General features: G+C 36.2%; 1 protein-coding gene across 7 annotated transcripts in view; it reads right to left on the reverse strand.

The window, feature by feature from the left end:
• Positions 1-15,789, reverse strand: part of KCNH7 (potassium voltage-gated channel subfamily H member 7) — a 480,526-nt gene that overhangs the window by 107,736 nt on the left and 357,001 nt on the right. For all 7 annotated transcript variants that reach the window (XM_086718759.1, XM_086718756.1, XM_086718758.1 and 4 more), the window contains one exon: positions 11,294-11,508. In XM_086718759.1, the coding sequence (XP_086574885.1) occupies positions 11,294-11,508 (215 nt within the window). The remainder of the gene's footprint in view (positions 1-11,293; positions 11,509-15,789) is intronic.

Here is a 15,789-nt window from a genome sequence, read left to right on the forward strand (position 1 = left end):
GCTGGCTGGAAATAGGCACTAAAAAAACCTATGTCTCTGGTATCTTCCCTGAACTTAAAAAAAGGGGTCGGTTTCAAGATTCAGGATAGAACAAAACTGTCTCGTTGAAGGCAAGATTCCTTCAACTTCCCTCTGAAAAGATTGTTTTCCCCTCTGATTCTAAAGGACCAATTTGGTTCCAAAATGCAGAAAATTTTGAGGAAATCTATGTAAGAAGCATATTCAAAATCTTAAAGTGACTAATGAGAAGTCTAGGCAGAGGGGTTATTTTAATTCGTCATATAAATAATATAAAATAATTCTAAAATGTAAAAATATGGTAATGATTTCTCTTTTTAATATCCAGAAAGTTAATGCCTTAATTTTTACCCACTTTCAAGTAATAAGTTGTATAGAGTAGACAGTAATACTTGTTCTTTGGGAAATACTTCTTCTTTTTTCCAGTTAGCTTTATACTGAAATCTCACGGTTGCAGTTTGCTGTCCATTTACTGGACATTCATTCATTAGGATTTATTCATTCATTTTTGTAGAAGGAAATATAGGCAAAGGAGGGGAGGAAGCTGTCTTCATCTGAGACACAAAGTGGGCTGTTAGGATCTGATTATGGTAGAAAAATTGCAAGGGCACACGAGGTAACGTAACAGTTTTGGAAGTAATTCAGGTGCCTGCAGGTAGGAAAATTGAGGGGCCTGAAATCACTATTCTCCAATACCAGCCCATGAATAATGGATATAGCTATGGGCATAATTTACAAATGACAGTTTATTACTTGGAACAGGATGGCATAGCTCAACTGACAGGTGCCAGTCAACTAAGAAATAGTATTAGGATATTTCTCTCAGTACATCTTTTCTTCACTCAGTTTCACCTAACGCTGTTGCCATGACCTGAAAATCAAGACTGTGTTCCTAGGAATAGTATGGAGATTTGTCAGCTTGATTCTTCACTTCAAATGTAAGAAGGATCAATAGGCACCAGGAGCTAGCTGCAGACCATTTTTAAATATTTTCTGCTCCATCTGGAAAGGAGAACTGAGACACCAGAATGACATAGAAGTGCCAAGGAACTGTGGAAAATGGCATGTTTATGTGACCTGGTTCACCTCATATCACAGGCCACCTCATCCCTTCCCCACCATTAAAGTGATATCGTGATACCACCAACCTCCGGATATTGGAACGAGGGGCAGAAAAAGCAAGTTCTCCATTCCCAACAATATGGCCACTAAAACACAGCAGGTCAGCCTCAACTATGGCAGCCTCAGAAGAAAGACACTTGTTAAATCTCTCCTTCATGATCCTGCACTGCACATTTTTTTCCATTTCTAAGTGATTCTAAAGAAGTAGGCTTCAAAATACAGTTATATTTGAAACAGCTGTATTTAAAACAGAAAAAGGAATAGACATGGGATTTTCTCCAGCTCCTCTAAGCTGAATTCTATATGGTTGGAAAAGAAACCTAGGTGGACTTCATTAAAATAAGGAAGAAAAATGTACTTAACATGTACTACCTTCTTCCCGTCTCTATTGTCTCCTGCCGATCCCAACCTTGTTTCTTTTAAAAGTTTTAAGATTTCTATCACATCCACGTTTAAGTTGAACTACAGTGCTCATAGTTAGCCACGAAAAAGCCTTTTGTCTGGGCTGGTATTTCCTAGAGAATCTCCCCTTAAATATGAATTCCTCAGAATATCAATACACGTATTATATATAAACAGACATTAGAAATGGTTTCTGACGGGGCATCTGGCCAGCTCAGTCAGTTGAGCATATGACTCATGATCTCATGCTTGTAAGATGGAGTCCCATGTTGAGTGCAGAGTTATTTAAAAATAAAATCTTAAAAAAAATAAAAGCAAAAAAAAAATAAAAAAAAATAAAAATGGGTAAAAAGATGAAACATTGAGCCAAGCAAATATCCATCAAGCAAATAGTCATCAAAAATATTGAGTAAAAGTTGTACAGATTTCTGTAAATTAGGACTTTTGAAAACTTCTAATGTGCTAATTTGCTATGGTAATCCCCGGTGGGGGGGGAGATGGCAGTGGTGTTATTTGAATAAGAAAAGTTTTCTGCTAGGAAATGTTTGTGAGACCAGTGTTCTGAAGACACTTTGGAGCACTCCAGCCTATGTTCTCTAGAAAAATGTTCTTAAATGGAGATTGTTTCTTAGAGGGTTGTCCAGTAAGTGAAAACGGCAGTAGTTTCTCTTGGACTCAGTAGTTTGCTTATGAAAGTAAGTCTGGGGGCGCCTGGGTGGCGCAGTTGGTTAAGCGTCCGACTTCAGCCAGGTCACAATCTCGCGGTCTGTGAGTTCGAGCCCCGAGTCAGGCTCTGGGCTGATGGCTCAGAGCCTGGAGCCTGTTTCTGATTCTGTGTCTCCCTCTCTCTCTGTCCCTCCCCCGTTCATGCTCTGTCTCTCTCTGTCCCAAAAAAAATAAAGGTTGAAAAAAAAATTAAAAAAAAAAAAGTAAGTCTGTTTCCCCAATATGAATTGCATAAGTAAGAATTAATATGTTTTTATCTCATTCAGAAATCTACAGAAAGAGATACACCTACAATAACAATAAAGAAAGATAAAACCTAGCTTTCTACTTGGGTTTTCCTTTTAGTTTCTTTAGCTGCATAATGAAAGGATTGAGCTACATCCATATTTCCCAAATTTGTCTCATCTTAAAAATGTGAAAGTAGAGGTTGCAAATGGAATGGAGATTGCTAAAAATCAGAATCCTTGGACTCCACTGAACTTTATCGATTTTCTAGGGAGTGTATGTGTGTTGGGGATGGACGGGAGAAAGAGAGAAGTGTTCCAGATGATTCCATTGATCAGGAAGTTTTGAAAAAAACCTAGGGAAGATGTTATCTAAGTTTCTTTGAATATTAAAATTCTATGAAGATTAACTGCTTTTTAATGAACTCTTTTAAAGCAATTGAGTTTTAGAGGGTTTATTATCTAACTACATAGTTTCCATTATAAATGTGATTTCCACAATATAGAGAACTAGGGCTAGAGGGGATAATATATTACCCAGGATATCACCATCCAGAAAATCAATGGGATATTTTATTTTATTTTATTTTATTTTATTTTATTTTATTTTACTGCATTATTTGGGATTTCCTTTCGAATAAGATTCCATGGATGAATTAATTTCTTAACTCTAGGGACAGTTCACAGCTACTTAACATTACAAGACCTTGTGCTGCCTGGTATGAGACAATGGCATGTCTGCTCTGGAATTTCCATAGCTGATAAAAATCCTTTGCCTGATTCTCATCCTGTGAAACATGAAAAATTTACTCCTTCTGCCTATTCTCATTAGGCAACCCACTTTGAACTATGTTTGTCCCAGCCCCTAGGCTATGAGGGCAAATGAGCAAAGAAACTCTCCTTTCAAAACTTCCTTTCTGTCTCTGGGTCTGACTTTAACCTAAGGCTCACACAAACTGGAGGGATTAAAAACGAAACAATCTTTCTGTGTCTCTGTTGCCGTAGCAACCAGGCTGTCACTATGTATGCTGAGCCAAATTATTTTTACCTGTCTTTTGTGACCACTGGTATTTTGCTTCTTTTCTTCAAGCATCTATTTTCAACATGTTTTTTTTTGGCTGACAAAACTTTTAAAGAAGGTGATATTTTCTCCTTCCTTCATTTAAAAATATATGATGAATGTACAAAACCAAACAGGTGTTTTATTTATTTATTTTTTAAAGCAATCATACCTAAATGCTTGCTCTACAAGCTTTGGCTCTTAGTTGCCATTAGGGCTTCATATGGATGCTGTGCTTCCTCATCTAGAGTATGGAGAAGTATGACTTTTGAACTAATTAGGCGTTTTAAACCGAAATAAACTGTATTTTAATGTAGAACATGTCAGCAAATAATGATCAGTTTTGAGATGCATATAGTATATATTAAAAAGAGATAAAAAATTAATGTTGCTTTTTAAAAATCACACATTTCCCTTTTCAAAATTATGAACATCTTTATTTTAAAGCAAAAAACATGCTTTTAGTAGTCAATGGCTACTTAAATATCTATAGTTACTTTTTATCTTTTTCTCATCATAACTTAGATAGATAGAATATATTTATTTGTCCAGAGAAAACTCAATGACATAATCCTGGATCTCAAAGATCAAAGCTTTGTATTCAGTAAAAGACCCTTTAAGGTAAACACCTTGACTTACATATTTTTGTATCACTACTGTACATAAAACTTTGACTTACAGCTGGTAAGCACTCACAAATATGAAATCCATAATTATCCTGATGAATGTGCTTTATTTTTACTTGCAGATCCACAAATACTGTTTTTCATTTCAATTTGCATGTATAGACATAGATCAAACCCAGGATAATGGGAAAACACTAGATGAAGATTTCTGTTTTGCTGAGCCAAGTTTGATAGTATTCTATAAATAACAGTAAGATAATGAATGCAAAACCAACGTCATATTAAATTGGAAGTGTTCAGAGGCAATTTTGGACTCCTGCATTACATTTCAAATTTAATTTGGAATTTTGTGATTATTACTATTTCTGGCAGTTCAAGATGATCTGTACAGTTTTATTGAGGTTTGCATGATTTTATATTAGTTTAGGCAAGAAATGAAGTTTATGAAAACATTTAAAACATACTGTAGAAGTACTGTGACTTTTGTTTTTTTGTAATTTCATGAGTGAAGAATCAATAAGGCTTTATAAAAATAACTGTTGAATTTAGACTTTTTAATTAAATGTAATTTTTGATTCATGACCATGATATTATGGTTTATAATAAGAAACACGAATTTGGTCTTTCTCCCTGTTCCTAGCACAGAGCTCTGAAACCCTTGATTTTCCTAAGTGAAGAGAATGACAAATGTGATTTTGTTATGTTAATGAGGTGACTCTGGAAAGCCCCTAGGTCACCTAAGGTCACCTGCAGATGGGGGGCTGGTCACCAGAAGATCCAAAGATGTGATTAAAGTTGGAATTTTCAGTCCCAGCCCCTACCTCTGGGGGGAGGTGGGGTGAAAATGGGTTGGAGGTTGAATCTATAGCCAATAGTCAATGAGTTAATCAGTCATGTCTATGTAATAAAGCCTCTATAAACACCCAGAAGGATGGAGTTTGGAGAGCTTCCAGGTTCCATGTACCATGGAGGTACAGGGAGAGTGGTGGGCCAGGAGAGGGCCTGGAAGCTCTCCACCCCTTTCTTCATACCTCACTCTTATGCATTTCTTCCATCTGGCCGTTCTGAGTTATATCCTCCTATAATAAACTGGTAAACTTAAGTCAGTGTTTCTCTAAGTTCCATAGCTGCTCTAACAAATAGTCAAGCCCAAGGAGCAGGTCATGGGAACCTCCAATCTGTAGCCAGTCATGGAGGCACAGGTGACAACCTGGACTTGAGATTGGCCTGGTGGGTTTGTAGGGGGAGGGGGAGTTTTGTGACACTGGGCCCTTAACCTGTGGAATCTGTTGCTATCCCCGCAGGTAGATCGTGTCATAATTGAGTTGAATTGTAGGACATCTAGCTGGTGTCAGAATCTGAACTGGAGCTAGACTAATAACGGCATTATTAATGAAAACTACTGCTACATAGAAAACCACTTTTAATTTGCAGTGGTGTCAGAAACATTTTTTAATACTGTCACTGAAGAAAGCTGAGGATTAAATTTATCCAGTATGAGGGAAACTACAGCAAGTGTTAAGAAGTTTTGTACTGTTACGCCTGAGATGATAAATGAATATTTTTGCTTTACTGAAGCTAACTGATATACAAAAATTATATGCATTTATGATTTTAAACATTAACTACTAAAATCAACACTATCTCTCTATTATAAACCAATCTCCATTTCTAAACAAGTCTGGAATTGTAAGTATTGTTTAGGGTTTCTGTCAAAAGTAAATATAAGTTTAGAGCCACTGAAAAACATGAAGAGATAATGAGCATATTCGCAATGGACAACATTCAATGGCAAATATAAAGCCATAATCTCTAAACTCCACTTTATGTCAGTAATCTCTGTGTAATTTTCCTTTTCCTGAGTGGCATGCTACCAACAAAAGCCAAAATCTTTTATCCTAATCTAAAAGTAGCATAAGCAAAATGGGATATAAACTTACACAAAAGATAATGCTGAAATGACGCTCTTCTGTTAAGGATTGTTTTCTTTTGCTTTTTGAAGACTTTCGGGAGTTCTGGAGAAAATCTACCATATTCTCTTTCCTATTTCTGTAGACTCACTTTTCCGGTAAATTGCTATTAAACTTTCAGATTAACATTTTGATGAAATGGCCAAATGTTAGGGTTATATCCAAATGGCATCCTAACTTCTGAGTGGATCTAGGAGGCAAATAGGGAAACAGAATCATAGAGAGGGGGTACTTTAGAGTACTTCAAGTTTGGAGTCCTATGACCTCAGTTTGAAGGCTGCTTCCATCATTTCCCATGTGACCTGAGCAAGTGGTTTCCTTTCTCCAAGCTTGATTCCTTTTCTATGAAATGGAGATGATAATAATAGTACCAAGTCACAGGAAGGACTGTTATGTGGATTCAAATTGACAATCCATTAAACCACTTAGCATAGAGCCTGGCGCATAGTGAATGCTCAATCAATGTCAGCTATTATTAAATCTATCATAATTCTATTTTCATGCCAACAATACACTTAAATGAATCCTAAATAATGGGAATCTATTCTGGCTTTAGAGTTCTATGTGGATTTCACGACTATATGGGCTTTTAAACATTCAGAGATTTCTTTCTTGTGACCTAAGTCTCTAATTAGTCCTAAAATTATTTTCTTGAGTAGTCTCTTTTAGTTAAGCTATGGAAAAATTATACTTGTGGACCAGCAGCAATTCTTTTCCCTGTCATCTTTTCCCCAAATTAAAATCTCCTGGTTCATTTAGGGCCTTTCATATGTCTTATTTTTCTGGTTATCACAATATGAATGTCTACTAAATTCAGCAGACATGCCTCCTAAGTAATAATGCAATAAGCTGTAGAATTATTTGGACATAATTTGGCTAGTATTGAGTCAAAAGGAAATGTAAACTACTTTTAGTTCATAATATATTCTTGTAGCATTTATTACATTAGCACTTTAAAAAATGCTATCATTATATATTGTTATATAGTGTTTTTCTGAGTAGTTTATAACCCCTAGTACTATTAGTGCTAGTTTTCTACTTCTGTGTCTCTAGTGCCTATCTGGCACACAATGCATATTTAGTGTGTGTGTGTGTGTGTGTGTGTGTGTGTGTATGTGTGTGTGTGTGTGTGTGTGTGAAAGAGAGAGACACTGATGTTTAACCTGAATCCCATCTTCGTCTTTGCAATGGGCCACTTATTTTGTTTTCCTTCTTTAGAGCCTCCCCTCCCCCACTGCATTTTTTTGATGTGGTCATTGGTCAAGGGGCTATACTTCTACAAGGATGAGCACAGGACCCATAGTGGCCAATAGAATTCCACTTTCTCAGGAATATAATGGACGCCAGAGGAGAGAAGGCCCTTCTCATCAGATTACCAACTGTCAGTATTATGTGAGTCAAGAGAGTCTGAGGTTCTTGCTTCTATCAGATGTGGAGAAAGGTCAATATAGAAGAAAGCATGGCTGAGAGGGAAAGAATGTCATCAACTCTTTAAACAATGAATGCAGCAGCCACGGCCCAAAGCAGGTCTGTCCTTGCACTTTTTGGTTATGTGACCCAATAAATTCCCCCTCCTCCTTTCATATTCCGCCTAAGGTGGTTCCAGTAGGCTTCTTTTATATTCTGTTATGGCACTGACTGACTGATAAAGTCTCATGTGACCAAAAAAGATTTGGAACCCAAAGTGCCTTTTTCTTAAATCTTCCTGATATTCTTATGCATATCCAGGGAGAGTGATCTACTACCAAATTGGTAAAAGCTGAACATGACAACATATAATATATTTTATCCTAAAATTAGCATAACATTTGAAGTAGAAGTAGAACTAGCCTCAGGAATAATGAAATCATCCAAGAGTGCAAAAGTTTGGTTTCCTTTTATTTAAAAGGGGGCAGATATAGCAAAGAATTTTATCCTCAAATGAGAACCACAATTACATGGTAAAAGCAGATCTTTATTCTTCACTCACCGAACTTTTATTCCAATCCATTGTCCTCTCTCCACTACTCCACTGCTATTTGGTAAGAATTAGCCAAGTAAGGCCCTGTCTCCTGAGGACGGACCCGACTACACATCAGCCTGTACCAGCTAGACTGCGGTTAAAAAAAATCCGCATCTTCTGAGTTAATTTTTATTTTCTCCAATTAACAGAGAAGGTCATATAGAATATCAAATAAAGAGATGATGCATTCTAGAAGTATGCCTTATGAGACCAGCCAATGAAAGGGGTCTCTGGACCAGAAACAAGAGTCAGATTTAGAATATTGCCTGAAGGGAGAATTTGGAAGGCAAGCATTTGTTTTGGGGATTATTGACCAAAAGACGTACTCTTGCTTAATTCTCTCCAATGCCTTCAGTGGCTCATTTCCAAATCTTTTAAGAGTCTTCTTATATGTTGTATATATCACGCTAGGCACTAAAAATACAAATACCTCATGTTTCATTCCTTCGCTGGTACTCACAGTTCCACAACTATGTCCTATTCCAGATTCTCATTCCTCGCCTTGAAACTTCTCAAGCTTCAAAATTTCTCTAAGAGTTTACATTCCCCAACCACTATCCCAAACTTCCAATATAGGTACTGTTTCCTCTTTCAGTACGTTTTGCACTCTGTTGTTTACCTATAGTGTAATCCTTTACACTGCATCCTAATGCCTAGGTATTGTACTTGTCTGTTTCTCTCACACATCTAAGGCACAGTATTTGCTTTTTCACATGAATTCCCAGAACTTACTAGCTCTTAATAAATGCTTGTTGAGTGAATAAACAAACACATGAATGCATACATGCATGAATGAATGAATGAATGACTAATAGCATGGTCTCTACTCTGAAGAAGCTCAGTCTAGCTGGGGAAGAAATAACCATTAGGCTAATTAGCAACTAACCATTGCATAATAGAGACACGATTCAAATATTGACAGAGTATAACATGAGCAGAAATTAATTGTTCCTTTGATTTTGTGCCTTTTTTTCCCTCGTGTCTGCTTTATTGTTTGTGCTCAGAGGAATATTTAAAACTCACTGTTGAATTATCTATGAACAAAACCCTGATATCTTTGAAGGAAGGATTACCATCCAAATCTATAAATGGAATAAAACAAATAAGAACATTAGATAAAGAAAATACTGCTGGCTGCCTACAGAAATGCACTGAGACTATCTCAATAAGGAACATTTCCACACAGGCCTAACAAAGGGAATAGTAAAATTATGGCCTAGTTTTTTTTAGTGACTAGAGGACCGTTGTTATATGTTGGGAACATGGAAATTCCAGAGATAGCTATGATGAGGAAGCTTCACAGACATTAAATGAGAAGAGTCCTGCTGTCAAGTGTTTAAACAATCTCCAGAGGCTACGTCTGCAGGAGGAATTTATCAATATGCAATCTCTACCTTGTTTGGTTTGACATGTGGGTTGTTGGCGGGTTTGTTACTGGGAGCTATAGATGACACTAAAAAGAAGAGGGAGCATTCCTACCACCTCTTTTTTTTTTTTTAGTTTTTGGTCCCAGCCTTTTTTCAGTTCCTCATCATTTTGGCCAGAACCAGATCCGCTTAAATGTTCTGTCTTCAGAATGTCCTTCCTATTGCTGTATTTTTCACATTTAAAGAGTGATAGTTTATAAAACAGGATCTAATTCAAATCTTCTAGCATCCTTAAGATGCACTGTTTTTCATTTGGGGCCCTCTGGAGTCTGTGGTAAGGGTACTATACTATTTGTGTGGAATATGAGAAACTATAGGAAAGAAATGGGGTGTTTCTGTGGGCTTGGGATTACCTCCGTGATAAGGAATGAAGACATTTTTTAAATGTTAAAACAAATACTGTGATATTATGAAAGATGAAGGTAAATATAAGAGAAGAATTTAAAGAGAAAGCATGAGACCTGAAAAGAATGCCAAGCTTTTGAGGTTAGCTGTTGCATTTTACTTTGACTCAAGGCATTTTTGTGAAAAGGTAATGGAGAACCATCTAGAGGGGAAAGTTGCCCCTGTCCCAAGCTCGTGCCCAGCCTAGCCTCTCCCTGGGCCAGGAAAACACCTGTTTCTAAACACCCAGGGACTTTTGTACAGTTTTTGAAATCTCTTAATTTCTGTTATGGAATTATTATAAATAGTCATTATAAATTACATATTACAACATAAACATAAAATATATAGTAGCATATGGCATGTAGAATGTCTCATCCCAAACACAGACCACTCAGGACTATTTTGAACTGACTCCTGGTCATTACATCGCTATTTCAGCTAACACATAAAGGATTATTTACTGACTACAGTATTGCTGGCAGTGATCATCACTACAGAAAAAACTTGATCAATTCAAAATCTTTAAGGCTTGGGACAGAGATTGGGGCCAAGTTTACCTATATATTTGTGACAGTTTTTGAAAAGATGTGCTAAGCAAATATACCAAGTGTTTGTAAAAGAACTGTTTACTGGACACAAATTTTAGAGTCACGGATTCCCAACAATGTAAGTGCATTGTAAGCAAAAGCTAGATGTTGCTTAGGTTGGTATTTTGATATAATAGGTACAAATTATTTTTATCTATTCTTTAAAGCAGGACTTCTGCTAGACATTACATTTTTACCCTAGTTCAAATTGCAATATTTATTTGAAAACAATAAAATATTGTTCCTGTGGAAATGTATTATATACTCTGACTTTTAATCATTTTGGCTCTTTTCCTCAAGTCAATTGACTTATAACTGAGTCTACTTAGTAGAGGAAGTGAACAAAAGGAGGTCACAGTTAAGACTAAATCCCAGTTAGTCACCTAAAGTTTCAACAGTCACATCCATTATATTAAGAAACTGTGCTTTAATAATGCACGAGTTGGCAGCAAAACAATAAATGTCCAAACATGATAAATAGCAGGTTAACCACCTCTGCGACAGAGAGAACAACAGTATCAAGCTAGCCCATTTTTGCTTAGTCTTGTAAGAGATACAATCACAGTCTATAGTTTTATTTAAAATCTGTCACATTAGAGGGTTACCCAACATTTCAAGATATATTAGGGTGCAATAAATAGCTTACCTTTTTTGATAGTCGTTTATGGGAAAAATAATGTGCTTTATGGTGCAGAGAAGAAGCTTAAACATGGTCAATATTGAGAATAAAATCATATCCCACCTGGGTGACTTTCTCTGTCACGTTGTGTGTTCGATCTTTAACCTTGGGTGCAATAATGGTTTTATCTGAAGAAGGAGGGGATGCATTCTTTTTTTCAGTTTTGACATCTGAAAAATTCAGAGTGAGCTGTGGAATCTTGTTAATGGTGCTGTATTTGTTGAGATTTGAATCTGACGTGGATCCCAGGAGGCTTGACTTGATATGATTAAAAGGCCCTAAAAAAATTGGAAAATATTTGTAAAAGCAGGATCAGGAGAAACAGAAGAAGAAAGAGATGGTCCTGAATGACCCGCTAATGATCCACAGCCAGTGTGACCCTGCTTCGGGAGGGACTAAATGCAGCCAGCTGGTACCTGACCACAGGTTTAGGATCACGGTCTGACACATGGAGCAGCACATGGGTATCGAGGGGAAGATGGGGTCCAAGGCGTGTACCCAGGGGGCAGATGACATCTTTGGCTGTTACTTAACTTCTTTCATTAAGGGCTGGAATAAAAGGAATATAAAACAAAACAAAACACAAACACCAAAAACCTCCACTCCCTATTATTGGCCAAACTGGTTTTTCAAGAATGTCTTTTTATAATCCAGGAATTATTCAAGGAAGAGACTGGCCTGTGGATAAAATCATGTTGGCCAGGAAATTTCTGAACAGGCTGTGTCCCCAGCTCCAATGTGTATTACTTTCTTCTCTGGGCCATGACAAATGACAAGTGACGAACCAGCTGCCATGTGCTTCTACTACCTATGTGAGGTGTTTTACAGAGCTTCTAGGAATTTCAGATAAGAGGGAGAAGGGCAAATGTCTGTGTGTACGTGCGTGTATTCTATTGAAAACTCCAGGATCGTGTGTGAAATTTTTAAAATCTTTCCTTCTTTTCCCCTTTCATTTACATTTAAGACTTTTTTTTTTTTTTGAGAGGGAGAGAGAAAGAAAAGCCTCCATAAAAAAACCATACCAGAAGAATACTTTGGTAAACATAACTTAACATTGAAGTGACCATAGCTAGGTAATGGCTGGGGTTAGTGACCTGGTTATTTATCTATCTATTTATCCATTCATTTATTTTCAGACATGCTATATGTTAGATCCCCAGAACTGATTCATCTTGCAGCTGGAAGTCAGTACCCATTTTCCGACCCTGGTCAATTCCCACATTTCTTTCCCATGAAGACAATTTAGCAAGGTTCCAGGGCTCCTGGTTCCCTTGTCGAGGATAAATACACTGACTAGGTACACCTTGAGGTGAACTTCCTGTGTGTTGCTTTTGAAGAGTCAGGAAATGCTCCAGAGTTTCTTGTATAGTGGGTAATGCAACTTTTACTGATATAGAGCTCCTAAAAATTGGCATCAGGAAGAATTTTACAGAAAGCCTGAGCCCATGACTGTTACTCAGCCATTATTTTGCTGCCTCAGAGAGTGCTTCAAACACACAGACTGCATGACTGAGCTTGTTAGTCAGCACATTTTGCCTTATGCTACTTTTTCTCCTGTTCAGAATGAAACAAATGCATTTTAGGGATCAAAAAGTACTTTATGCAGGGCTGAACACTTGAAAATTAAATTTATAGGTGGTGTATTTTGAACCACAATAACAAATCAACTCAGCTAAACTATAATGCTAGTAAAAATAATTGCCATCACCTGGCTGATAGTTAATTTGGAGAGAATTCACATATATTCCTTTATAAAATTTTATTTTTGGTTATTTAAAAATTTGAAATTGTTTTAAGATCATTTTCATCCATACTGCAGACACTGTGCTTCTTGAGGTGCAATTTTATTCACTCCCTGAGTTTTATCCATGATGATGATCAAATCCATCTAGGTGAAAAATGTCATTGAGCAATTTGGGCCTTTATTGCCCAGTATGCTCTCATTTGCATATAGACGCTCACTCTCTTTTCTATTTATAAGATAACGAGAGAAATGGGAGCCAAAAGTGGCACCAAATTAATCTTGCCTTCAGACAGGTGTCTGATAGAAACTCCATTCTCTAGATCTCTCTGTAAGTCTCCATCACAAACCATTGATTTAGTATTGCAACATATCCTAGATAGTGTTCTCTTTTTTGTATCATTGTATAATATTATGGCTATATTCCAGGCCTATATGTTAAAATTTGTAATTTGTGAAATATTCCAGGACTTCCAACATTTTAGATAATGTCTTTTTCTCAACTCTATTGTCATATTTTCACTCATTAGGTACTTTTATTGCACACAGGGGTACAGAGAAGAGATTAGAGAAAGTTGAGCTCTGATACATAGTTAAGTTGTGTTTTAAACCCTTAATGTCTATCTTTCAACTCTATTTCTGTCATCCTTCTATGTGGTGAATGTCTATAGCTGACTCTCTACGGAGTTGTTTAAAAAAATCAGGCAAAAACATGGATGATCTATCACATTAGAGGAGACAAACACTGTTAAAGATGCTTTGATTGTCCTTGTAACCAGTTTCAATAAACTCCACTGAACTGGCTACACCAATAAGCACGAGGTCTCAACCATGACAGTACTTCATCCTAGGGGCATTTGTTGGGGACATTTTTGTCTGTCACAATGATGAGAGGTGGCTCAATTGAAAAATTGTCCCATATGTCCAGTGGGCATTCCTGTAGGTGAAAGCCTGTTTATAACGATCTGAGCCTTGAACCTGTTTCACATATAAAGAGTACAATGTATTTTTAACATGATTTTAATATGTGTTGAACTTTGTAGAGCTACAACTACCATGTAAAGGAAAGAGTTTTACATTGTTTGGTTCAGAACTTTACCAAAAGTTGTTCACCATTTTGAAAAATTGTATCACTTGGAGTTACTCTACTTGTGGCATTTGAATTGCCAATACAGAATTTCAGACTTCACGCTATAAGGTTATAGTCTGTGTTTGCAGGTCACGAACAAATATGTAAACAAAGAGATTTGAGTATTTTTTTTTGACAGTGTTGGAACTGGACATTAAATTTGCAGAGAATTACAGGAATCACACTGAAGATCATTAATAAAATTTCTTTCAAAAATATTTCATATGATTGTTCTCTATGTATGTAAAATGATACATGATGTAATGAAAAGAAACTATGTAGTAAGAACTAAACACTAACTGATTTGTCTTGAGATTGCCTGTGGGTTTCCAATCTCACGTTAGTAACTCTTTAGAGATCTGCCACAACTTCATCATAATGTCTCGATTGCCATTTCTTGTTCCAATCCATTTTTTAGTCCCATTGTTTAGGAAAGCATATGGTCTGCAAGGCCTTTTTACAATATTGGATAAAGAATATATGTTCTGACATTTGGTGGGATTTCTTTCTTAAACAGTGCAATTCATTAATATTGATGTTATCACATATGAAATCATGTTGACATTACACTGAGCTGTTAAGGGCCAGCTTACTGGTGAGAACATCATCCTTTTTCATTTTCTCCCCAGTTTATCTTGGGATATTTTTCATAATTCAATTTTGGTTATTTCCTGTTTCTAAAATTCATATATAAACAATTCTGGTCTGTTATTGTTTATTCCTATACTGCTTTTTATTTTGTTATCCACTCATATTCCTGCTCTGTCATTTTCTCTAGTACTTATCTGGATGATTTTCTCATGTCTTTAATGCTCTTAAAGCCATTTTCTAAAAATGTCTGCTCATTGCATTATGTCTTCTAGTGTAGTTAGTTATATTTGAGCATTAATACATTGAGAAATGTATCATTTTATTATAAACTGCTTTCCTTGTATTCCTCCTTTACATTACAGTTAAAGAATCATGTTGATCTTTTAGAAATAGGTTAACTTATTTCTAAATGTTGTTACAGGATAGTAAAATGAGTATAAAAAATATTGTTGCAAAACAAGGGGACATTGGGTCTGACAGGGCTGAGAAACCACTGGTCAATATATGTCATATGCAGATTTGCTCTCAGAATATTAAAACTTCATTGAGTCCATATTTTAGCTTCTTGTATTTACTGGTGGATAACCCTTCAAACTGTTATTCTATTCTGCTTTTTTTTTTTTTGTAACTTCTTAATAATAGAGATTTAATCTAGGCTTTCTTTTAAATCTATATATTTAAAGAATTCAGCAGAACCTAAAATGTTACTTAAAATACTTCATGCATGCTACTTAGATAAGACATTTACAATCTATTTCATCCCATAAACAAAGATCATTATGCTTTTTCCACTGATTTTGAAGCAGATATTTATTTGCAGAAGTCTGAGTCTGCAAGCCAATGTGCATTAGCTTAGGTTCCTCTAAAACCTATCTAAATTCTAGCGAAAAAATTTCCCAAGATTTTAATTATGGTAAGTATTCACAGTATTCTCGTTTTCACTAATCGTCAACCTAAGCAGATAGAATATGAGGCCAAAAGGGAATAAGCATCAAGGACTAGAAATCAGAACACAGGGTTTCCTACCTCCTAGGTCTATATTCAGAGAGGCCTTGGTTGAGGATTTAAAGGTGAAAGGCAGCCTCCCTGAGAGTGATC

The sequence above is a fragment of the Puma concolor genome, chromosome C1 (genome assembly GCF_028749965.1).
Source record: "Puma concolor isolate L17-30 chromosome C1, mPumCon1.1.hap2, whole genome shotgun sequence".
Lineage (NCBI taxonomy): Eukaryota > Metazoa > Chordata > Mammalia > Carnivora > Felidae > Puma > Puma concolor.